Source organism: Xiphias gladius, chromosome 14 (assembly GCF_016859285.1).
Source record: "Xiphias gladius isolate SHS-SW01 ecotype Sanya breed wild chromosome 14, ASM1685928v1, whole genome shotgun sequence".
NCBI classification, from domain to species: Eukaryota; Metazoa; Chordata; class Actinopteri; order Istiophoriformes; family Xiphiidae; genus Xiphias; species Xiphias gladius.
This window is the reverse complement of record NC_053413.1, coordinates 11,984,132-12,010,384: the sequence shown is the minus strand read 5'-3', so window position 1 is coordinate 12,010,384 and position 26,253 is coordinate 11,984,132. Positions and strand designations below refer to the sequence as shown.

The window sequence follows — 26,253 nt, the reverse complement described above, 5'->3', positions numbered from 1 at the left end:
GTTCTTCCTGAGTTGTTTTCCTTGTTACAGGCACCTCTGACTAAGTCTCAACTTTCCAAGAGGACACTTTCTTCTGCCAAACTCAGAAATGATAAACATAAAGTGCTTCAGGCTCCATTTGATAGTCTGCCTAATTACAATATATAGTGTTGATTTAATACATTACGTTACACATGTTCTGTTCATCAAGAATAAATCCTACATAAATAGATAGGTTTTGGCATTTATTGCAATGCAATATGGCAATCATTACAATATATCCTCAGTGTTTCTATTTTACAATGTACAAACTAGATAAAAAAAGACCATAAATAAACAAAATGCTTCATGTAGTTAATTCTTAGCATTAAACAAGAGACATATACACAGACACAGATGGACAACATACTAATCTAAATGTTTAATTCAACAGAAACAATAATTCATACCAGTAAAAATAAAAAAAATGAATAAAAAAACAAGCAAATCACATAGTTTGTTAGTATGATCTCTCAGTATGCAACTAGTAAGAGCTTGTAATGGTACATTCTGTCCGGCCCCTCCCACTCTCTCAGTCAACTTTGCATATTCAGAATTTTCAAAGATAGCTGACGTCTTGACGAGGGAATTTCCATGTTGTGTGGATTCACGCTACTCACACCACCACACACACACCCACACATACACCCACACTCACGCAGACATACGAGCAAACACGAAACACATTTTATTCAAGTCAAGCCCAAAGCAGCGAAAGAAAAATAGTTGGAAGCCACTCTGCTTATGCACAGCCTTACATGTCAGCCTTCACAACAACAGATAATAAAATAATGAAAAATAGAGTTGGGTAAGAGGATGAGGCTTCAGTCTAAGCTCTCAGTAGCTTAATGCTATCTGTGGCCACGTCCAGATCATGTTATTTTCATTTTTTTTTTCAGAAAACTCCACAGGATGGAAGTTCACAAAAGTGCTGCTTTTCTCTCTTTCTCTTCTTCACACTTAGTATTTTCACTTTAATCCACTCCTTGTATTTCCACTGGTGAAAAGTCCCTCTAAAGTGCATGAATGAGGTAAATGAAATTCTTCTCAAAATAGGTTCGTATCCGTTCTGCGGTTCAGACTGGAACCATTGTGTGTTGCATGTGCTGCATTTGAGACAGCATTTCTTGCCGCACACCAGCAATTAGCATGTCCTGGTGGGACGCTGTGATTATTCCAAGTCTGTCCATCTCCCTGTGAGTGCAGAGACAAAGATATATGTTCAGACACACAAAGCTACAACATGCAGCACTTACAGGATACAGCAGGGTGGGATTTTTACACATGAAAAGCTGAAAACAACAAAACCAACTATTACATTCAAAAACCAATAAATAAAACCGACATTAAATTCATTTAGCACTTTCATCCAAAGTGACTTTGGTCTTACCCCATCCACACACATCAGATTTTTGGGGTTCAGTTTCTGCTCAGCGACACATCTGTACCATTGTTTAACCACCAGCCTGACCATTAATAGCCAACCCTGTCTACCAATTAAGCTATAACCATAATATCAAGTGGGGCTGCTCACATTGCTCACTAAATGGGGCACTCAAATTGCACCAGCATTATACAGTGCAGACCCTCCTACACAGCCACTGGCCAGGTGTGCAGAGATAAGAAAAATATGCAGCATTCTCAAGAAGTTCTCCTCATGCTCTGTTATTTTCAGTCTTCACACAATTACTTCTGTCCCTCTTTGTGTGTATAACTGAGAGCAATACCATGAATTTCCTTCAACTTGAGTCTGTCCAAAATTGTGTACCATTTTATCCCCATTTGTACCTTTTATTGCATCTCACCCATCTCTATGATGGAAGGCTTATCACCTTTCCTTTAGATGACACTTACATACTACACAGTAGATGATTTTAAGCATACTGTAGCCTTTAGAGTGCCGGATGCCACTTTCAAAATGCACTTCAAACACAGTATATCTCTTACCCTTTTACTCACAAACAGCTTATGTGTCAGTGTCATAATGAGGACAAAGTAAGTAAGATTTCTTCCTCTCTGTGTCAGATATTCACAATCATGATGGGAAATTCCATTGCCAGTTATGAGTATGATTCTTGCGTAGAGTTAGAAATTAGATTCTGTTGAATCCATGTTTAATCCATTTTCACAGGAGGGTACACTTACTGGGGTGTGATAGCCAGTAGACTGTCAAGGCTGGTGTATCCTGCTGCTGCCAGAGTGTCTCTGTACCTCTCCAACCCGATGGACTGCAGCCACTCACACACCGACCACTCGGGCACACATACCTCTGGTATGACTGATACACACACCTCTGAACCCACCCCTGACTCAAGCATGGCGGGTGTGGGTCTGTAAACACAGAGACGGAGAGAAAGCAGGTTGGTGATGGCAATGTTCACAAATAGAAGCGTGAAATCTGAATAACTGAATGAACGCTGGATATGTTAACCTACCAGTGGGGTTGAAAACATGTAGGTGTGGGTGTGAGTGCAGTATGACTGTGGCTATATATAGATATGCATGAATCTGTCCCTGTATATTACTATTTATGTCCGCGCTTACGTGTACAGTATGTACCTGTCCCCTCCTGTCCTGCGCAGAGTCCCGGGGTTACGGATGAGTTTATCCAGCATGTTGAGTATCTGACCAAAGGTGGGTCTCTCCGCTCGCTCCTTCTCCCAACAGTCTAACATGAGCTGGTGCAACACCACAGGACAGTCCATAGGAGCAGGCAGGCGGTAGCCCTCTTCAATCGCTTTAATCACCTACAGGATGGATAGAAGTGGAGGTTTTATATCAGGGTGCATCCAAAGGTAGGAGTTTACACAAGTATTACAAAACAAGAAGCAAGGCTAAGGCCCTCTTCATACCATTAACATGCGTCTTGGGTGATCTGATCACAGGTGGACAGCTCTAAGTATGTCAGTTCTTAGGCAGTAATGCACTTTCCATGCCTAGTCTGCCGGAAATTAAAAGAAGAAGAAGAAAGCAAAACCACACGGACTGGGTCTATTCCTTGCCGCACTCGTAATATATCTCTATGGGGTTTTCAAAATTTTCAGACATTGTGAGCAAAGCCAGCTTACGCAATTTGTCTGACTTGTATTTGTTAGCGAATGAGTGCGTACATCCACTAAAGCAGAGGACATCAATTGAGCAGGTGGCCTTTTCTAATGTGGCCCAGGACACAATTGCGTACACACTGCTCAAAGAATGTGGCCATATGCGGCCCAGACCACGTCCAAATGTGGTCAGAGCGATTGGATGCAATGCATCCTCAATGCGTCTTAGGTGCATTCACACCTTTACTTAGAGCCGTCCACTTGTGATCAGATCGACCAAGACGCATGTAAATGCCAGGTATGAACAAGGCCTAAGAGTCCACAGCCACGCTGGCTCTTTGAGGCTGTTCTTTGGCAACGTAGTGCTTTGGGCTAAATGCTAATGTCAGCATTCTATCATGCTCACGATGACATTGCTAACATGCTGATGTTTAGAAGCCATAATGTTTAAAGTGCACACTATCCTAGTTTAGCATGTTGGCACTAACAACTGAACTTGGCAGGTCTCACGGACAACCTTTTTGCTTGTAGTTACTTATCTGGCTGACATAGCAGTTTTTCCCAGTTCCATACTACCTACTTATAGTGCACACTACATACTTATTGTCACAGTATAGTTAGTACATGAATAATACATGTTTTGTACAAGAAATGATGAAAATAATCTGCCAAAGGACGTCAGTCAAACTGCTACTCTAAAACACAACTGCCAATTAAACAAGAAGAAAAAAACCTTTTCCCGAAGATTTATTACTTTCTTGTTGTTTTCCAAGATCTTTCCAGAGCTGTCTCACCAACATCTGCAATTAATTTTCATTTTTTGCAGCTGTGAGCCCCTCTTCTATTTCCTGTGAAATAGAAGGGGTGGGCCTATACTGTACATCAGTAACACACTCAGAAATAAAACATATATTAGGTAAACTTATCTAATATGAAAATGCTTCATACTCAAAACTTGCCTTAGTATGTAACTGGATCACATCGGAGCAGTTACATGTAAATATGAGGTTTAAAGATGCATTAACTGTAGTTAGTCGTGAGATAAGTCAATACTCTGACTTGAACTAAACGAAATACGATGAAAAAGAAGAAGAAGAAGAAGAGCGGCTCAACATGGAATAATTAGCTATGGCAAAAAAGCGTAAATAAGATGGATAGAATGTCTAGACAATTTCTCCTATCTCTTATTTTTCTTAGACTGCACAAGTCTGGCAGATGACATCAATCATGTTTGAAAATTTCCATATACCAGACTGGCTCTTTGACCTACTCAAACTTAACAAGCTTTGATAGCAAAGTGATTGCAAATTTGCTCTGAGACCGGATTTTTGTCTCTCAGAGGCTCTTCAGAAATAAATCACCACTAAATTTCTAAAATATCTGTGCTTAGCTGTAGGATAAGAAGCACTCAGCATTTCTTATCATTTTTTAAAAAAAAGTCTAAATATTTGTCTTCAAAAAAATGTCCTGTGATTGGTGGAAAAAAAAATCTTAGCTTGTTGCCCTTTCTGTGGATGATTTAAAGGAAAAATTTACATTTTTTAAAAATGGTGCAGAGGTCAAAGACACTGGGTCAGAATACAGTACGTCACACGAGGGACAGTTTATTTTTCTCCAGAAGTCCTCTCTCAGAATATCCTAAAGACCTGCTGCCTGTGTCATTTGCTTCATCTGTTTAAATGGGGTTCATTTAAGTCCAATTTGTGTACTGTACAGAAGAAGAATTTTAATATGGACTTCTCTATAAAGTCAGAGCACACAAATTATGTTTATGTTGCTTACTTTCAGTGCATCCGGGGACTGTGCTATTAACCAGGGTTTAGACAGAGAACTTGACAAGAAATGTTTTTTGTTACAAGATTTTAATATTTTTGACCGTCTTCCCTTTCAGTTTTGATAACATTGTGTCAATCATCTTCATTGCTAATATTTCATAGACATATCTCCACAACAGAGTGCATGTGTGCCACCATGACCAGTCATACATGTGTGCACACAAGTTTTATGAAGCTATGGACCATTTTGGGTTCAATCAATTGGGTTTTCACTTGCTTGATTTTGTTAATATTAATAATGGAGGTGAGCCGGTGGTTTGATTTGACACTTACCTTTAAATACGCATAGAATTTCAGGAAGTAGCTCACTCTTTTGACTGTGTGGCATTTAATAGGTTAGATGATATAAAAATCACTCACATCCTGGTTGTTCATGTCCCAGTAGGGCCTCTCGCCGTATGAAACCACCTCCCACATGACGATACCGTAACTCCACACATCACTTGCTGTGGTAAACTTCCTGTAGGCTATGGCCTCTGGGGCCGTCCATCTGATGGGGATCTTCCCTCCAGGGGAAAGGTAAGTCCCAGTGCCCTCCTACAACAGCAATAAAAGTCATACAGGTTCAGTGAATAATGGATTCACTTTGGTTTAACAAAAAATATGTGAAATAAAGACGTGATAGACAATAAACAGCATGTAAATATTCAATTTAAGTAATGAAGAATAATAAATTTGCAATCAGGAGGTTTATCACAAACACAGCAGGCTGCATGTATATGCTCACATCTAGTTTATGTGTATATATTAATTCTGTGTGTGCCTTACCCTTGTAGTGTAGGCAGCCTCTGGGTCGTCCTCCAGAACCCGACTCAGGCCAAAGTCCGACACCTTACACACCAGGTTGCTGTTGACCAGGATGTTTCGAGCTGCCAGGTCTCTGTGAACATAGCTCATGTCTGACAGGTACTTCATACCTGAGGCGATGCCTCGCAGCATGCCGACCAGCTGGATCACCGTGAACTGGCCGTCATGTTTCTGATGTGTTTAAAATACAGAAGAGACAGAAGAGCGGGTTAACATGGACACCTACATCTATCTGTGTAGTCAGGAGTGAGTGCATTTTATGTGTGATTTTTTTTGACATTTTCAGTACACTGAAAAAATGCCACTCAAAACTAGATTTATGTTTGTTTCGTATCAGAAAAAGACGGCATAATAAATTGCACATACACGAAGAAAAGCATCCAGGGATCCATTTTCCATGTATTCTGTGATGATCATCAATGGTTTGCCTAAACAGGTAAAGAGTTAGAAATATTACACTGAATTACAACCTGCACATTAAGTTACAATACGAATACTACTACTACTGCTCACATCTTGTGACGACACCCTCCAGCCTGATGATGTTCGGATGGTCAAACTGTCCCATGATGGAGGCCTCAGATAGGAAGTCCCTCCTCTGTTTGTCAGAGTATCCCGCCTTCAGACTCTTGATGGCCACGTAAATCTCCCTCTTTCCCTGCACACGCAGCCGACCACTGCACACCTCCCCAAACTCTCCTACACACACAGAGAAAAACAGCAATGTCAGCACCAAGTAAGCATGTGTGTGTGGGTTTGTGTGTGTGTGTGTGTGTGTGTGTGTGTGTGTGCGTGTGTGTGTGTGTAAGCACTAAGGCCGGGCTTACCCATGCCAATAACTCTCTCAATGTGAATACTGCTAACATCAATCTCCTTGGCAAACTCGTGGATGGCCTGATCGGGGTCTTCATAGGTGAACGGATCCACATAGATTTTGACCCCTGCCATGGAGGAGAGGTGGGAGAGGAGAGGAGAGGAAGCGAGGGAGAAGAAGGAGGGATGCAGAGGAGGGTGAGAAATTTGAGCTGTATAACCGCTGCATATGTTATGTAAATGTCTTTTGCAGTATGAGTATAAGATGTGTGCAGGTGGATTGGCGAGAAGGAAGAAAAGAGCATCCATCTGTCTCTGTCTTTTCTTACAGATAGACAGATGTGTGTGTGCAGTCTACCTGGGTTAAGATGTTTCTCCTCCTCTGAGTCCTGCTTTGTTTTACTGTACTTGCTCCTCCTAATGAGACAGAAGAAATGATGGACGTTTAACACACAGACATAGAAGACAAGTGAGTGTGTCAGAGCGTTCCTGTAACTATTTCTTTTCACTTCTCGCATGATTTTGTTGTAATTTTTTAAAGTTAAGTGACCTGACAAAAGGGCAAACGTGTCACATTGTTTTTAACTTGGTGTGTTTCTTTTCCAGTAGCCCTATGCATTCATTGGGTTTTTTAGGATTTGCGGCATTAGAAAGCAATGACAATGAGAACGGAGAGCAACGGGCTGCAGGAAAAAACACAGAGTGAGCAGATGAAAGCATTTAAGGGAGAGAGGGAGGAGGGGCGATGCCTCAGGTAGCACAAGATAAAAGGTGTTTTCCATTAAACAAAGAAACTGTCAAAAACACCTTTGTGGGTAAGCATGTGTGTGTGAATCTGGGTGTCTGTGGGCTTGTGTGTGTGGGTGTGCACGCCAGTGGAAGCTGACACAAAAGCTGGAATGGTGAAGAGACAGTAATGACAAGCCAGGGACAAAGGGATTTTCACTGTCTCCACTCTAATCCCCTTTAAAAGCTCCAGGTAACACACACACACACATTATTTAGCCACACAATAGCAGGGGAACTGTGTGTGTTGTTTGTGTGCATTGTGGCAGTTTGGTCAAAAGCAGTAGTTAAGGTAGAGGCAGCACACAGGTTGACGTTAGTGAGGCACTGATGGGAAACCTCAAGCCGACCTAACAAACCTGTAGGGGACCACACCCGCCTGCACGGATGCTTTTAGATATATGTGTGTGTGTGTGTGTGTGTGTGTGTGTGTGTGTGTGTGTGTGTGTGTATACCTGCGGCTAATGATGAAGACAGCTGCAGATATCAGCAGTAAAATTCCAACCCCGCTGACAGACAGCAGCAGGAAGGCTGAGTTAACTCCTTCTCCAATCAGAGGGAAGGGATCTTAACAAGGAAGGATACAAAAGTCACCAACAGGAAAGTTAGAACTTCTTCAAGTTATAACTTTAATACATCCTCTAAAACTAATGACCATTATTGTAAGAATACCTGAATTGGTGGAAAATTCAAATGGAGCACTGAACTCTCCGTATCCGGCAGCTGTACGAGCACGCACGTGAAACACGTACACAGTGAGGGGGTTAAGACCCGTGACATCGACGCTGCGAGAGAAGGTCCTCATTATGCGGTAAGACCTCTCTCTCTGATCCTGATTAGGCGGGACAAAAAGAGGGGTCTCTTTTCAGTGCCCGACTGCAAATCCATCTTCACCATCAGTGGAATACAAACGGCATGCTTACATATTGACATTCCAGGCAGCTTCCCGAGCTGCATTAACCTGCGGGCGGCTCACCTTTTCATAGAACTTGACCTCATATTCCAGGATGACCCCGTTGGGTCGATCCGGCTGTCGCCATGACAACGACAAACCGTGCCTGGTGACATCAGTGGCTTGGATGGATGACACCGGAGAGGGAGCTGAGAAGGGCAGAAAGATGAAAAGAGATAATTCAGTCATAATAGTGTAACTCTGCAGAATGACATACTTTATATTCTGTGATGCTGCCTATCAGATAAGGTCAATAAACGTTTCACAGCCCTCCATGTAGTTCCAAAGGTATTTATGGTGCCTGTTTGTCAACAATCAAACTGACCCAGTGCACCTGAGAACTGACCCAAATCTCTTTCCTGCCTATTCCACAGAGACAAGGCCCATTCTCCACTCTCTCTCTCCTCTTACAGCCCTCCATTTTCCATCCCTTTATGATCTTTGTCCTCCTTTGTGGCTGTTCACATGATATCGGGCCATATGGTGGTGATACATCCCAGACACGTTCTCATGCTGTGCACATACAGGTAAGTTATTTCCCCAGGGAAACCTGGGACTAAGCAGGTGTGCCAGGTTCTAAATGCCACCGTAAAGTCCGTAAAGCACTGACAGTTGAAATGTAACAGCACGCAAAAAAAGAAAAGTGCACGCTGAAAACCAATGCAGAGCACGTGTGAAGAAACGTCACGCACCAGCTGGCACCTTCACAACTAAAATCAAACACTCCATAAAATCTGGGTGATTTTCCATACATTTCCGTGGTCAGGAGCTGAAACAAGGAAAATCCCACACTATGATACACTGAGGCTGCCGTGTTAACAATTTTGAAATTTTGTGTTGTAATTGACTTTTTCATTGTATCTACCCTCCTTCAACCAGCTCTGTCTCTTTTTTTACTTAAGTCGTTGATTTACATTTCCAAGACTGCTTTCTGGTATCCTCTTGAGAACACCCCTATAATTAATTTATCTGTAATAACGATTGCAACTATGACAGTGATAGTAAGAGCAAGAGTTTTCTGTTGAGACAGAGCAAATAAAGTGTCTTGTAGCTGTGTTACATGATGTTGTTAGTGTCCCTGTGTGTTTGTTCAACATTAGTCCTCTTCTATTATAATCCAATGTAGTATTATATAATCAATACAAAGTGAAAGCAAATCTATAGCAAATATATTTAAATGCCAAACTGCTTTTTAGAGCTAATTCAGTTCATTTTTCTACATCAAATGTATTCGAAACTCCATAAAAGCAACTTGAAAATGAATTGCCTTTTACAAGCTTTTCCTTGACCATATTTTAGTGTTAGGGTTGGGTTAGGGTCAGAGTTACAGACACATCAGACAGTGATTTTAATCATCAAGGCATTATAGCAAAATAAGTGTATTCCATATACATTTACATACTATTTTTTAATGCAAAAAAGCATCAGCAGTAGCTGTTTTGCAGTACTGAAGTGTTTTCGACTGGATACTACCTTCATAATGCACATATTCAGTATAACTACATACAGAGCATGTTCATATCATGCTTCCACAGTTTTGAACATTACTCATGGGGCCTTCCTTCCCCGTGGACCCACATGCACTGAGCAGCACTTTGTTTTGTGCTGACCCACTTACGGAGAACATTTATAAGCAGATTTTGTGTTACTGCAACAGTCAACAATCTGACAAACACATTTATCACACGCAAACACTCCTTCTCACCAGCTTGGTTGGTGGTAACAGTGACAGACACACTCTGAGCTGCCCCTGCACCGCTGTCTTGGGAGACCCCGTTGCGCGCTTGGACGATGAAGGTATAGTGCGAGTGGGCCCTCAGCTCGCTAACCACCACCCTGGTGGTCTTCAGGCCGGTTTGGCCGGGAGAGAAGAGCACATCGGAGCTGCAAGGCAGGCAGAGCTGAGAGATGGAGATGGAGCCAGAGCCAAGTCTCGGGTAATCTTCAGGTACTGGTCTGCTCTGTAAAACACCTCTCCCTGACTGGACTTCAGATCCAACAATCCCCTGGTCTGACTGCATCCCAAAGCCACTGCGCTGAGCTTCAATGTGGGAGACGCTGCGATTCCTGGGGAGGGCTTTACCGTCAGTCTGACTGTGGCTGCCTGTTTGACTCCCTGTTTGACAGATGAAACACTCCAGGCTGTAGCTGGTGTCACTTCGTCCTCCCAGCCGGCGAGGGGGGGCCCACTCCAGGACCACCGAGGTCTCATTCACAACTGAGATGAGCTGTTGCGGAGCTGAAGGTGGCTCTGAGGAGGAGACAAGCATACACTTGAGAGCGAATAAAACCAACCACATATACTATACAGTCTATACTACACACAAGGGAGGGAGAAGTAGGGGGTGGAGGGCATAGTGAGTTGTTGGCACTGATTGAAATGTAGACATCTGGCATTAGACTGAAAACCATACTGTTCAGGGATGTTTTTGATGGGTTCTGTGGCATTTCTGTTTTGTATGTGTCTGAAAAACCGTGTGTGTGTGTGTGTGTGTGTGTGTGTGTGTGTGTGTGTGTGTGTGTGTGTGTGTGTGTGTGTGTGTGTGTGTGTGTGTGTGTGTGTGTTTTCATTTTTCCCAGGCCAAGGAAACCATGTGCTGTATATAGGCATAATTAAGTTTATGACACACAGACCTAGGTCTTCAACTCTGTCACACAGAACCTACTCACAGACTAAGAGAGAGAGAGAGAGAGAGAGAGAGAGAGAGAGAGAGAGAGAGAGAGAGAGAGAGAGGACATTTATTCACTTCTCAATTTCTTTAGTTATCACTCCCAGACAGGATGTAGATGGTGGCTTAGTCATAAGTAATGGGATCATGAAACAGGGTGGCATTCAGACAAGTTTGTGTCTCCCTCTGTTTGGTAGAGATAGAGAGAGTTTGGGAAACAATGAGTGTGCTTTTTCCTTTTTGCAAGCAATGCACACACACATATTGTCTGTGTTTTCACTTATGCATTGTCTTACTAGTATGTATGTGTGTGTGTGTGTGTGTGTGTGTGTGTGTGTGTGTGTGTGTGTGTGTGTGTGTGTGTGTGTGTGTGTGTGTGTGTGTGTGTGTGTGTGTGTTCTTACGAGTACAGGCCATGGAAGGGGGGTCGCTGTTGGCACGGAAGAATCCAGAGTGGCAGTCACAGACAGTTGCCCCGTCACTGAGTGAGTGGCTGTGTGGGGGACACTTGGAGCATCCTGCATCTGAAGACTTGGCCTTGTAGAAACCAACAGAACAGGCTGCAAAGAGACAGAGACAAAGAGACGGACAGATTTAAAACTCTGCTCTATTGTTTATCCATGTACACCCTCATAAATAAAAGTCGATATAAACAGGTCACACTGCCACAAACTTTATGAAAGACACTAAAAGAACTTCTAAAATGAAATGACAATATGTTAACAGAACACAGAACTCCATTTAAAAGGGGTGCTGTGGAGTTTCCAACCACTAATGGTGTATTTTGTGCTCTACTACTAGGTTTGCTAAACTGAAACTATTAGTTGATTGATTGATTATTTGATCAACCAAGCATTATTTAGCATTTTTGATAATTAATTAAAGTAATTTATTGAGCAAAAATGCCAGAAAATCTGTTGGTTACAGCTTAAAAAATGTAAACGTTTGTTTGTTTTCTTATTCTACTGGGATGCTAAAGTGAATATCTTGGGGTTTTGGGCTGCTGATTGGACAAATAAGCTATTTTAAAAAAAAAAAATGTTTTCTTACATTTTATAGAGCAAACAACCTATTAATCAAGAAAAGGGTGAGTATGTGAGGTGACATGATGCATATTTCTGGGTTCATGTTGTCCCATTGATGAAACAATGAGAATATTCCAAAATATTCCAAAATTTAGGCTTTGCTAATATTTTATGAGGAGGGAAATGCATTTAACACATTCATTAAGCCCAAAGAATACATGCAATGCATTTTGGTGAGAAACACTCTACAGGGTACCTTTAAAAAGTTCACATTATTAGTGAGTTTATCTCAGTTAAAGTCTACCCTGATGTGGGTTGCAAGCAGTGTACACAACATTGACTTTAGGTCAGTTGACCCCTGACCCTTGATACAGTCTTTGTTGTCTCCTGTATTGATTGTGTAGAGAGCCCAGACAACAAGTTAACTAACATGGAGTTTTTTTCCCCCTTGTACAGCATCTGGATCCAAAGACAAACAATTATAATGACAAATCTAGAAAGAGAAATAGATATAGCATAAGGAGGAGGAGCACTTTGACTTCTTTTAACTTTGATCTTGATGAGAAAAGAAAGAAAACACCTAAAAGAACACTTACTGATCAGCTCCCACTCACAAACACAGAAACCAGAAAGGCTAGAACTGAATACATCAAAACTCCACAGTGCCGGCAGCCCACACAAATATAATTGACATTTAAATATATGAAAAAGGAGAAACAGTGAAGGAGAGAGGTTGAGGGAGAGACAGGGGGAGTCGAGCGAGAAAAAATCTTCTCTCTCTATACCAAGGAGTTCATGCATTGACAGAGCAACAATACACTAGATGAGTGCATAATTATACTGCTTGACATCCACCGGTGAAGCAAAAGCGATGGCAAAGCGTGGCTGGTTAGAGCCATTTTTTTCTCTCTTTTAATTTCAGAAGGAAATCCTTCATTTGTTTCAACTGCAGTTATTTTTCAGCACCTTCTTTTTCATCATCACACCCTATTCATTTTCCTTCCTCAATCCTGTCTTCCGTCCCGGCCCCCTCCCTTTTTTTCCAACCCTTTCACATTTCCAAGGGAGATGAAGACATCCCAGTGGGAGTGGATAGGAATGTGGGAATGATGTGTGTGTGTAGATGTGTGTGTGTTCAAGTGTGTCAGTATGCTTTATGACACTCTCATTAGTAGATGAGAGAGAGGAGGTCTCCTCTGTAATCTACTCGCACCGACCATCCTGCCCCATCTGCGTGAGCCTCCATAGATATGCTCTTTCACACACTCACTTGCCCTCCCTTTCACATTTTTCACAAACTCTCTCATTTGCTCCCTGTGCACTTCCTCCTCAACCTCCTCTTACATGGCTTTGTGTCTCTGCTCATTCTTGCTGTATCTCCATATATCCCTCTCCTCTCCAAGTGTCAAACCTTGAGGGAAGCTTTGAAACTTGGCTAGCAGCGTTTATAGCTCGATATTGACACCAGTTCAAATGAGACCACACTGACTGCAACCTGTGGTCCTAACCTGTAAATTTCAACACATTTACAGCTGATTAGAGTGACTTTCATCTCGTGAATGAGTCATTATATTGTGTCAGTTGATATCATCAAACGCAAGACAAAAAACAGTATTATCATTCTCCTGCTGTTCTTTACATTCCTTTGTTTTAATCATGAAAGTAGGTGAGTCAGCCATGGACGAGAAAGAGAGGGAAAAGTATTTGACTTGCTAAGGATTTAGATGTTGATTACAGGGCTCAACAAGACTCTGCCGGGGGGTAGCACACTGCCTTTGTCTCTGTCCCACCCAATCCTCTATCCTTGTCTCCAACACAGAAGACAGATTGAGGTAAAGAAATAAAGAAAGAAAGACAGAAAGAAAGAAAGGAGCAAGTATTTGAGGCCATAAACTTCCTTCAGTTCCCTCTCATGTCTCTGTTCTCTCTGTCGTTCATAGCCTTTTGTGTCTTTTTTAGCACTGGTTTTCGATCGGGGGGTGCTGACCTGGAATAAGAGCTCATGAGAGTGTCATTAACCCGACATTAACCCTACGCTACTGAGGGCCGTGCAAGAGCCTGAGCTTGACCAGTAACCTGGGGGGACATGGACACAAACATACATACTGATAAGATAAGGTGAAACCTTGGATAGATATATGTGGCTGTCTATTGGCATGTTCACATTCTGCCTGTTAGGAGGACAATAAATGCACTGTAATAAGCTGTTCAGCTGTTTTGAGACAAGTGAGAGAAAGTGACAGAGAGTCTAAAAGGATGGGGAAGGTTGACTGGGAGAGACAGCGAGAGAAAAAGACTGACAAGGAGCGTGAGATAAAGAGAGAAAAAGACAGAGTGAGGAGGAGGTAGAGACACGGAGAGGAAGGTGCCCTTTGATTACTATCAGCACTGTCGGCATTTGCATATGCATTCTTCTGCTACCTAAAATGCAAATGGAGCTCATTGCAAATCCAACTAAGAGCCTTGTCGTCACACTGTATGCATGCGTGTGTGTGTGTGCGTGTGTGTGTGTGTATTCTCCTTGACCCCGTGTTACCTGTAATCCCTTGTTCCTTCCCTGCAGAGGGGTGTAGATGGAAGGAAGTACCCCTGACAGCTACAGTCTGACACCTGTCTCCGTGATGGATGGAGGGAGGGACAGATTGATGGATGGATGGACAGATTGATAGACTGTCACACGAGAAGGCGGGACACTATTAATCACAGGGGTCATGCCCTGTTAATTAAAACCCACAGAAATGCTGGAGAGAAGATGTGATTCTTATCTTTTCTTACTGTATGTCTTCACTGAGGAGAATTGCCTGCCTCCCACAAAAATCATACTGACACTCCCATGTAGTTTAGTGCCAAATCCATCTCAAACAGTAACTTACATCTGAGCTTGCATTTAAAAACTTAAGAATGTGCTCATTGGAAGCCACTGCTTTAAGTTTTTCTGTATTTAAATAATCACAAAAACTGATGATTTGAAGAGAAACATGTGTGTGTGTCTGTGTGTGTGTGTGTGTGTGTGTGTGTGTGTGTGTGTGTGTGTGAGTGTGTGTCCGCCTGCTCAAAGCCAACAGTGCAAACATTAGCATGTGAAAGGGGCCCTACAACAATACCCCCGCCCCCCTCCCCATCACACTCGGATCACCCCCGCCACCAGTAACAGCACCCCCACTTCTGACCGAGAATCAGGGAGAAGAGTTGGAGAAGAGAAAGGAGGAAAAATGGGAGCAAGACAGAGAGACAGAGAGGGAGAGCTGAGCTTGTTCCGATGCCAGAGAGCTACCGACGGCGTGGTGGAGCTGGCAAACCTCCTCTACATTAAGCAGAACCTGGAGAGGGAGACAATAGCTCACACACTCTTTGATTGTGATGGTGGAATGCAAACCCCCACCCCCAACACTGCCACCTGGGGTTGGTTTGCTTCAGAAAATCACCTGTACCATTCCACTGTCTTTGCCTGCTTTGTCACCTGCCATACATACACATATACACACACACATACACGCGCACTCTTCCTCCCTCTCTGTTTGCGCCACCACACTCTTCCCTAGGCATTCCAGGGCAGTCCTCCAAGCTGTGAGTATATGGGAGGGAGGGCTTTGTTAGGCAGAAAATTGGAGATACAGTACACACACTTGCACGCTCGTGCACACACACACACACACACACACACACACACATTTAATCAGCAATCCAACATGTCCAGAATCCAGAAATGCGATGCAATAATTAGAGGGACTGAATACGGCGATTACGCACTCTTTCTATCATCCCCTCCCTCTTTCTTTCTGTCATCTCACTTTCAGTGTGGCTGTCTTTCCTTCTGCCTCTCTCTTCTCCCTCTTTTCATCACTCTCGTCCAAATGCTTTCTACTGCTGACAAGACACTGCAGGTGTGTTGGAAAGAAGCATAGCCATGAAATCTCTCTGGACGGAGGGAACACACACAGAGAAACATTCCAACCCTCCCAGGCAGTGAGCAAAATAGAGCAGAATCAGACGACAGAAAAAAGAGGCCAGTGGAAAGGCAGTCAAACAAAAAGTGGAAGGTTCCTCTGTCATTCCGCCTCTCCAGCCGCTCACATTTCAAATTCTCTCTGTTCTTTCTTCTCTGCTCGCCTCTTGTCTCTCCTCCATCGTTTGCGATCCTCCCAGACGGATCGCAGCTGTCAAACTTTTGACGTCTTCATCTACCTCGGTCATGACCCTGCACTCTGCAGCTAAACTCTTGCTCTATATGTGTGTGTGGCTGTCAGTCAGAGTTTTTGACGTCTTCATCAGGCTCAGTCATGACCTCGGTCTTAACCAGGGCTTTAGAAAAGAGGGGGAGTTCCCTCTCTCTTGTGTTTCTCTACTCGTCTCCTTTGCACCCGATGACGAACCCCCAACAGGGGAGGGGGCAGCTCTGCATTGATGCCTTCTGCTGTCAGTGGCCCTCTTTCAACCCCCTCTCGCCCCATTCAGCAACTAATCCCTTCTTCCTCTCCAGAGCTTCTCCTCTCATCCTTTCCATCCTCATTACTCTGTGTCAACAATGAAAATGAACTTTTCACATTTCACCGCTTTAGCTAAGTCTCCTCTTGTTTTAGTTCAATTCAACAGGAGTTTTTGGGATGTTAAAACGCATTAACAATGCAAAAGTATTCCTGCAGAAGCAAATTGTGGTTATTGCACCAAAGATCTGAGAAAAACGAAAAAAAGTTAAATGAATAAATGCTCAATCTAACTAAGGAGACATGCTTTATATAACAGGTGGACATCTGAAAAGATTTTACACAACACACAAGGATGAATGAACAATTTCTATGATTTAGCCTCTATACAAGTCTGGATTTGTTTGTGAATCTTTAATATAAATTGAGGTATTTTGAAGGATTAAAGAAGTAGTTTGACATTTTTTGTGACTTAGATAATAAGATTGATCACATTCTCATATCTGTGCATTAAATATGAAGCTGGAACCACGAGATTATTATCTTGGCTTAGCACAAAGACTTGAAACAGGGGTCGACAGCTAGACTGGCTCTGTGTAAAGGGAACAAAATCCACCAACCAGAACCTCAAAAATTTACCAATAAACGTGTTACATCTTGTTTGTTTAATCTCTATGAAAACCAAAGACTAAAAATGATACGTTTTGGTGTTACAAGGGGGGGGGTACTATTACGTGGCTATGAGCAGTCACTTCCTTGACTCTTTTCAGCTAACTCTCATCAAGTAAAAAGGATGAGCGCATTTCCCCAAAATGGTGCATTATTCCTTTAAACTATTGGGTCCATAAAGTGAGAGTAAATGATTCCCTTTTTGTCTGCATTTATTGTTCTGAATCAATGCAGCCTGTAATGACAGGTGTCTCTGTCCAAGCTATGTTCACTCAGTTTGCCTGTCTGTCTGTCAGTGTAATTCTGGTATACTGACTGAACATGTGAGTCTAGAAGTTCAGGAAACCATTTGACCTTGGTGAAGGGAAGAGAGACAGATCATCTACATCTCCTCACAAATCTATATGCTTTTACCCTCCATCCTGCTCTGCCTTCCCCCTTCTCTTTTTCTCTGCGAAATTTCAAACTTAAAATGGGAGAAGCGTCTATCCAATACTGCAGGGTCAGAGTTTTCGCTGAGCAGCATTCGGTATTCATCCAGACTTTGATGGATTTCCACAAAGACAGCTGAGCCCGGCCAACAACCTGACAGGCAGTGAGAGCAGGGAGACGGAGAAGAGAACTGCAGATAGATAGATGGCACTTCACATCTGCTGGATGTTCAACAGAGTCAAGGGTCTCTCCTAAATCTAGTTGAGGAGGAACATCTTTCAGGCCCCAGGGACCACCCCGCAAACCTCCTCCTCTTTTCAGAAGGAACAAACGGGGCAAGCGGGGTGAAGGTTTTAGAGAACGTTTGTCACATCGAGAATTTTGGCTACTGTTTTTTTCTCTTTTTATCGCCAACTGGCACCAACTGCATCCCTCTCTTTATTTCCATCTCTCTGTCTTTCTCTCTCTCAGGATCTCTTCTTTTCTCTTTGAATTATGGGTCTGTTTGTTATACAATTAGCCTGCTGGGAGAGGCTTCATAAATAAAACCGAGGGAGCAGATCAGTGAGTCGCGTTCCCCTGTCTCTCTATTGGTTTCTGTCCATCTGCATATGTGCGTGTGTGTGAGTGAACATGTTGTTTGTCTGTTGTGTATGTGACTAAATAGAGGGAATGAAGCCACATTGTAAAAGTGTCTCCACCAAGTCTGTTGTTCCCCGTTCACCCCACTTTCTTATACACACGCAAAATTAAAAAGTTTAAAACAGCCACTTCCAAAAATTACATGTCATCTACGCCACATGTATGTTGGTGAGACATGTGAACAGCTTGCATATTTGTTACCGTAACGTTCAGACCAGTTCGTAAGTGATAGAAAGACTTTTTTGTCCAGATGGCTGTTGTTATGTCAGCACATCTCACACTGAGACCTGAGAGCTTCTACTGATACTAAAAAGACTGTGTTAGCACAAAGACTTAAAACTCTGTTTACAGAGAAGATAATGAATAAACTGAATGGATGAAGGATATTGAATATTTAAACGATACATGACATAATGGTATACTCAAACACAGTGATATTGAGTGACTATTCGAAAGAAGCTCACATTGCAGACTCAACAATAAAATGTCTTCCAGTTATCCGACTAACAATTTAACAAATGTTACTGCTTTCTCCTACAACCAATACAGCTGAATATTTCAAAGTAATAGGTCAGCATTTTGGGAAATGCATTTATTTGATTCCTCGCAAGAGTTAGATGAAAAAATCACCCATACAATTATAATGACTGTCCTTTAAAAATCAGGCTGCAGCCTAGAGACGGTTAGTTTAGCTTAGCGCAAAGACTGGGACAGCTAGCCTTGCTCTGTCAGAAGGTAACAAATTCCACTTACCAGTACTCTAAAAATCTCTAACTAACACATTCCCAAAAAAATCTAAATGTAAAAATATTGTGGTTTTATGAGGGTGTGTTTGACTATTTCTTGACTGGGCGCAGTAACTTTCTGGAGGCTTGTCATCACCATGAGGTTGCAACGAGTGGAGCAATATAATGTGTTACTTAGTGAGCTTTAAAGGTGCAGGTAGTTGGATTTTGTTACCTTTGGACAGAGCAAGGCTAGTCCATTTCCCCCTTGTTTCCAGTCTTTGTTCTAAGCTAAACTAAGCTAATCATCTCCTGGCTCCAAGTCATATTAAACTAATCCAACTCTTGGCCAGAGAGTGAATAAGCAAATTTCATAAAATGTTTAACTATTCCTATAAGGTGTCTGACTTTGCCAATTCCCTTCAAATATGTTTAACAATTCAATTCTGCTGTAATGGATTGCATTTTGCATTGTAGTCATGTATTGCCCACCCATGTCCAAACAACAATTGTACTGGACAATGTTCTGAAACAATTTACTGTCATTCGGTAATGGGTGGAGAAAACATGTACATCAATAAATTTTGCCGTGGCATTGCACAACATACTATATATTTAAACTCTGCCATTACCAGCTGCCAAACATGTGAGAGTCCCTCTTTACTCATAGAGACATGGGACTTTGAAGTGGCGATACAAGGGGAGTGGAAAACTTATAGAAGGAGTCCAAAACAGATGAGAGAGACCATCATAAAAACAAACAACAAATCATGGTCAAGTATTGCTGTTGCATCACTTACCTTTACATGCCCCCCCCGTCTCTTCATATCCTGGGTTGCAGAGACATCCACCAATAGGAACTAACCACTCTCCATCTGCTCCGCAGTACATTTTAGGCTCTTCTCTCTCTTCTGATTGGTTGACACAAGATCCCCTGACTTCCACTAAGGAGGATGTATCAGCCCCGGTAACGGTGTCAGGAAAAGTTGCCAGGTTGCGGATGGTGAGTGGGCAGGTTTTGTAGAAAACCCTGACAGAAACTAAAGCAATGCAGGCGCCAACATCCTGAAAGGCCAAGTAGAAGCCCTTCCGGGTCGTGACCTTTACGTCTCGCACCTCAGTGTTCAGTTTCATGATGCGGTCTCCAACGTCCACCTGGATGGAAAGAGAAAGGAGCTACATTAATGAAATGTGCAGTAAAGTGTGTCAGCTTTTATTAATTTAATTTGCCCGTTTAACCTAAAGTGGGAGATGCTACTGAACCATGGCTGATCTTCACATTTTCAGAATTTAGCTCTCATTCATTTTGACTTCTGTTGATTTCAATGGTAAAATAAGCTTTAATGCATACAATGATCAAACCAGAAGTAATTTTAGTAAGGACTAAGCAAAAGCTCCTTGCCAAAATTCCTGGGCTGGTGAAATGGACATCTAAGATAAAAATGCTTGTAAAATGAATTTAAAAATTAGAGCTAAGTGCCAGGGGACTTTATTTTCAACATAAGAGCAAATTAAAGTGAGTGTATGAGGGAGGATAAAGAACTCAAAGCCTGACTCAGTTGTTTAGTGTTACCTGGGTGAAGCTCTCGTCTGCTGCCACAGTGTCCACCTTAATGAAACTGCTCTCTTTGATGTAGCTCTCTCTGTCTTCATTTGACTCATGGTAGTACAGATTGAATGTCTCCTACAAGACAAAAGAGATAGAAAAAACAAAACAAAAGAAAGACTGAAGTGTCCATTTATCATCATCAGGGCTCATCTTTTCTCTTAATATGATAATGAGTCAAAGAGGGGATTGTACTTGAATAACCAGCAGCTGTAATATATAATAAAGCTCCATTAGCAGCAGTCTGTCCATTGACTAATTAGCATAAAAGTTAGCAGGTTAAAAAAAGTCCAGCCTTTAAAAGTCAAATTTTTTTTGAACTCTCCACTGCTTCCAAACCGTACAGTCGCCATTATGCTCTGCCAAGACAGTATTAGTATAATTATACATTTTTCCTGTACCTTGCAGGTGCCAGTGACCCCTGGTAGGCTGTTACAGTCTCTCAGTGTGAACTTGACTTCAACATAGACCCGCTGAGCGCCGGAACGAGGGATCCAGTCTGTCCTCAGCCAGTTGTTTTGATTGGGCTCTAGGACGTTACACACCTGGTATGTTCTGATGGGGATGTTCTTCTCATCCATAATACTCACCTCCTCCCACTGCAAACAAACACACATACAACTGTATTATTACACTTGGGAGGACATATAATGACTGCACTTTTGTATGTTTTGGTTCATTTGTGTACACTCAGGATTACCGGCCACCAATTTACAACACATTCCATAAATATTTAGATTTCAGTCCTACTTCCCAGGCATCCACTGCTTTCAGTTTTTGCCAACAGTAAGAAAATCAACTTGTATATGAAGAAACAGATGCTCCATTAAAGTGATCATTAATCAGTGAACATTAATTGCCAAAGTTGTGAACTTGTCATGTGGTAGAGCTGTTGAAAGAAGGTTTTCAAAACTTTTTCTTATATTCAGATGCCAAGTAGCAATGCTTTCAAATTATGCTTACAGAAAATGAAACTGGGGAACAATACAGATACACAAATATATTATGAAAAGGTAAATGGGACTATGGATGTGTCTTGTATTTTTAAAGTTTGCTGACACGCAGGTTTCAGATGTCAGAGTTTGTAACAAGTACTTGAATGCACCAACAAAGAGGGTCCTTGGTGGCAGCTGCAGATGATAATGTATTAATGTCAAAAATAAAGCTGACAAAATGTTTATTGGGATGATTACAGCGAGGTTAAAGTCTCTAAAAGCTGATTTTCATACTGTACTGGCAGGAACTGAAACTGATAACGTGACGCAAAGTTTGACCAAACCTAAACTTCATCACCAAACTCTAGTCTTTAGCCCTTGAATGCACAAGCCTGAACACAAAAATACTCTGTCAGAAGTCACTAGAAAAAACATGCTCACTGTGTAGGATTCATCTTGTTCATTTATTAAACACTTTGGGAAAAACATTTTTTTGTCCTCATAAATATAATAAAACAAGTTCAAACACATTTCAGGTGCCGAGGAGCATCCTCTATTTCACTGCTATCATTTGAAACCTCACAGGCTAACATTTGTTCATGCATCAATATTCTGCAGTGGACATTGATCAGATTTGTTGCGACTCTGAAGTTTTTTACAGGGACATTTTCATACAAGTGGAACTGGCTCAACCTTCACTGCACCATCCATCTCAATACAGCTGACTATTTGCCTTGTACTGTGACCCTTCAAATGACCGCTGAGCCTCCCAATTCCAAATTGGCTTTTTATTGCCACTGAATAATAATCCGCTCTCTCCCTACTAGTGAGAGCTCTATACACACTAAATGCGCCGTGTCGGAAGAGAAAAAAAGAGAGGGAGAGTCAGACAATGTCAGAATGTGTGTGTGTGTGTGTGTGTGTGTGGTGGTGGTGGTGGGGGGGGTGTGTCTAATTGTGCCTGATCAATATGTCGTCATGGCCAGTCTTATTGACTGATATTGGTTTATAAACAGATATATTCATATAATTGTATGGCTGTGTATGTTGGCAAAAATGCAAAAAGTCATTCTAATGCAGTAAATATTTTATAAGCTTCATTTTAATGTACATTTCACCTTAATTTCTCTTACTTCAAATGTATTATGTAGGTTTCTTGTATTATTCTCACTATTTTTCTAATAAATTTTAATTTGTTGAAAATTTAACGTCTTAATGCCATATTTGACAATAAAGTTCAATAATATATTTTGGCTGATATATCATTATAACATTTTTAGTATTCTCTAATATCAAACCCTCTCATAATGTCGGCCTCAAAAATCCAGCACTGGTCCAGCTCTTTAGTGTAACTGTGGCCTCTATGTACAATATGTGAATAAAAGAGCATGTATGCATGCTCAAGTCCCATGAGCACATGGTTTTGTCTTTGTGTACTTTGTGTTGTTGCGTGTTTATTATATGTGGGTGTCTTCGTAGGGTATGCATGTATTGGGGAAGAAAGCTGTAAAAAAGCTGTCGTGGGGTATGATGTCTCCATGTTTGGTCTCCTTTGGAGTCTTTGTCAGCAGACAGAAATCACAGCTGTCAGAGGGAAAAAGCGCTTTGCACTTGCCTCAGCCATACTGAAATGGTGTTTTGTGTATATGTGTGTGTGTAGCTAAGGGATGCGGAAGGTGGGGGGTGCCTGTAATCAAAAGCTCAGTGCGTGCAGACCAGGACCCCGTCAATCAAGCAGCTCGTGAAAGAATGAGAGCATGGTGACTAAAGAAATAAGAGTCAAGTTCACCAATAACTCTTAAACCAACAAAGAGGTGAGGGAGACACAAAGCAAATGGGAGAGAGAGAGAGAGAGAGAGAGAGAAGGAGAGAGAGGAAGAGAGGACATATAGATGGCAGATCGCAATGTACCATCAATAAAAAGTACAAAAAGATGAGAGGAGATGACATTAAATAGATATTTTCCAGGATTAATTCCGCCAACTTCATGGTAGTAAAAATCCTTAAAAAATAACACCCACCACCAAGCTGGTTTATGCTTTTTCTTGTGCCAAACACAATGCCAGCCCTCTCATATTAGCACTTAGGCTCGGTGAAAAACAGCACATTTAATAATCTGTTGGATGATTATTTACAGTTTCCAGACCAAGTGTGTGCAAGTGTGTGTGTGTGTGTGTGTGTGTGTGTGTGTGTGTGTGTGTGTGTGTGTGTGTGTGTGTGTGTGTGTGAGAGAGAGAGAGAGAGAGAGAGAGAGAAGGAGGGAGAAAGAAAGACATAGTGTGTTTTCAAGAGAGAACAGGTTGTAAACAGTGTATCTGTAAAGTAAAAAGAAAAGGCTCCCACTCACCCCTCCCTCTGAAGGACTGGCTGCCCATTTCAGCTCTCCTGGCACTGTCCTGGTATCCAGCAGGGTCACTAAAATGCACACATAGGTGGTTTAAGGGAAAACAGTGTTTCGATAAAAATTTAAAAAATTAAATTCTTTAGCAGTTAGAAAAATGACCACTAGGATTGGGACAATTGGAATTAGCAGGAGGTCTACCTCAGTTAATTGGCTATAGTCTATAATTACTTGTATTAATTATTGTCGTTTCTATTACATAATATTGGATAGAGTCTATGTAATTTCGAAATCCCACTTTGATTTAAAGGCGTCAAATCTGATTCATGCATCAAGAAACAACCAAAAAGTAGAGTTTAGAGGTTGAACTACACATGAATAAAACATACGTCTTTCACACTAAAACTGTAACACTACACTGTGCGCTACAGTGGCCGTGTCATGTGAAAATATCCAAGAAACGAGATTTTCGTGTCAGCACCAGAAAGAGAGGTTGTGCAGCCGAAGTCCCTGTTGGCACAACTCTGCGTGAAAGCAGGAGAAATAACAGCAACTGTGGACATTTTTCCCGAAATCCAACTTTTGTTCTGCCGAAGTTTCATGTATATTCGACCTGCTCTTTCCCATCCTAGGACGCGCACGGAGCGCACGCACCGGTACCTCTCCCAGCGTCCACGAGCGGAAAACCCGTATGTGTCGCACAGCTCGAGACCATTCCCTCCGTACTTACCTTCGTTTGGTGGATAAATCCTCGTCCTCGAACTTGAAGCCAGTGTTATTATCCAAATGAAGGTGTAAAATATTCGCCATAAATTTGCAGCCATGTGTGCAGCGTGGCAGCGTGCGTTCCCCCCTTTGGCTCTGCGCGCTGGCTGAAGCGGCTCCATCCCGATGGGAAAAGTGTGTGTGAATGAACCCAAGTGTGAAAACGAGTTGGATGCAGCAGCGGACACTGGGGCGGTCTCTTCCACTCAGATGCTTCTCTTAATGGTAATTCAAATGGCATCAGGAAAATGACACACATTCATATGGTCCATGTCAGCGTCAATGTGTCTCCTCTAGAGTCATATTTGTGTTTTATATGGTTAATATTATCGTGAAGGGAAATTTGGAAATAGTGGATATAATTTTGTAGACTTTTTCGTAGGCTCTAGTGATTAAAACAGGGGACACTGTTAAACACTTTCCTGTATATATCTGACTGTAGTAACTTTAATTTGATAAAATAATCGCGAGATTGTTCCTTGATTTTCCAGGGAGTCGCTGATGGTCTCCCCTGAACGACCCCCGACAGGACCAGCTAGGACCCCACTTTGAAACCACTGATCTAAGGTAAATAATGGAGGATACAGTTAATCAATTCACCGTCCATTAGACAGTCGGTGTCGCACGTCAGAGGTGACATTTAGAGGTGATTGCCCTTAAGGACGCCAGCAGGCATGCGGTCATTAACGTCACACCATCGCGTTTTTCCAAAAATCATGCAGGCTGTCGCATGAATTTCAAAACCCGAAAGTGTCACGATTTCCCAATAAAGCTTGAATTTAGGTGCCTTCATGGCAGCTGAGGTTGTGGGAAGCTCTTTGTCCTGAGGAGCGTTAACACTGAAGAGTGTGACGACAGCGCCACCTGTTGATGGCTGTTGAGGGATGGAGGAGAAACCCAATGACTGATCAGGGCTATTTCATTACACTCTGTCAGATATTTTGAGCCTAATAAGATGAGGATAAGGAGCTTCAGTGTTCCACCGCCGTCTCTCAACTAGGCTAACCCTAGAAGAACACAGGAAGGTGCAGGACTACGGCCTTGTGTAGAAGTGTGGTGGAGCTACCAAAGAGCAGACTCATGACTTGTCCTCCTACACTCTCCCTCTCTCAAAGACTCTGGTGAACAATCACTCTCGATGGAAGCACAGCTTGAAGAAGCAAATACTTTCATTTCCATTGATCCATTGTTTTTTTTCCCCATTCATGATGTACATTTTAACAACAAAAGGTGAAACAGTTACGTGCTCCACTTTGTTTAGTTCCTGTTTAACATATACAAAGGTAGGTTCTGATAAGCTCTGTTGAAAAAGACCAACAAAGAACACTTAATAGCAACTGTTTGGCTGGTTTCAAGTAGACTGTTTTAAACAGGGCACTGTATGTGTGAGTGCATGTGTAAGTGTATGGTGTGCCTGCATTTGTATGTATTTGTTTGTGTGATTCCTCATCTCGGGCTGGTCTCCATCTCGCTTTGTGTCTTCACAGTTGCTATGCCGAAACCATCTCGATCCCCTGTAAGGCATCATAATGGACCCAGGAAGAGCATCTGGTGCTTTGAGATGCCAAAAATGATCTCCCTGCTTCGACCTGCCACTCTTCCCCCATCCACCATAATACCGTTTTCACGTTTCATTCTCCCCCAGCGCCACGACAGACTGCGCAATCACAAAGACCCAATTAGCCAGGAGGGAGATCACGATTTCGCTTGGGGACCGACCGGCCAATCGCATCATGCAGCGTACAGCGAGGGCCTATGGGGCGGT

General features: G+C 42.2%; 1 protein-coding gene across 5 annotated transcripts; it reads right to left on the bottom strand.

Moving 5' to 3' along the window:
• Positions 1 to 277: 277 nt before the first annotated feature.
• On the bottom strand, positions 278 to 24,610 carry LOC120798776 (ephrin type-A receptor 4-like). Of its 5 annotated transcripts, XM_040143406.1 has the most exons (21): positions 24,454 to 24,547; positions 23,730 to 23,797; positions 20,849 to 21,046; positions 20,415 to 20,525; positions 19,642 to 19,996; positions 11,329 to 11,484; positions 10,381 to 10,506; positions 9,961 to 10,197; positions 8,280 to 8,404; positions 7,976 to 8,135; positions 7,759 to 7,870; positions 6,876 to 6,934; positions 6,532 to 6,645; positions 6,218 to 6,403; positions 6,071 to 6,132; positions 5,666 to 5,875; positions 5,258 to 5,431; positions 2,578 to 2,765; positions 2,400 to 2,424; positions 2,164 to 2,285; positions 278 to 1,212 (listed from the first exon to the last, which is right to left on the bottom strand). In XM_040143406.1, exons 1-21 carry the CDS (start codon positions 24,545 to 24,547, stop codon positions 1,095 to 1,097), a joined length of 3,000 nt encoding a protein of 999 aa, XP_039999340.1. In that variant the 3' UTR covers positions 278 to 1,094. The 5 variants fall into 5 exon arrangements, with proteins under 5 accessions (XP_039999340.1, XP_039999337.1, XP_039999338.1 ...); XM_040143403.1 differs by lacking the exon at positions 2,400 to 2,424 and having other exon boundaries at positions 2,164 to 2,349; positions 5,258 to 5,434; positions 9,961 to 10,266; positions 10,357 to 10,506; XM_040143404.1 differs by lacking the exon at positions 2,400 to 2,424 and having other exon boundaries at positions 2,164 to 2,349; positions 9,961 to 10,161; positions 10,366 to 10,506.
• Positions 24,611 to 26,253: the final 1,643 nt, after the last annotated feature.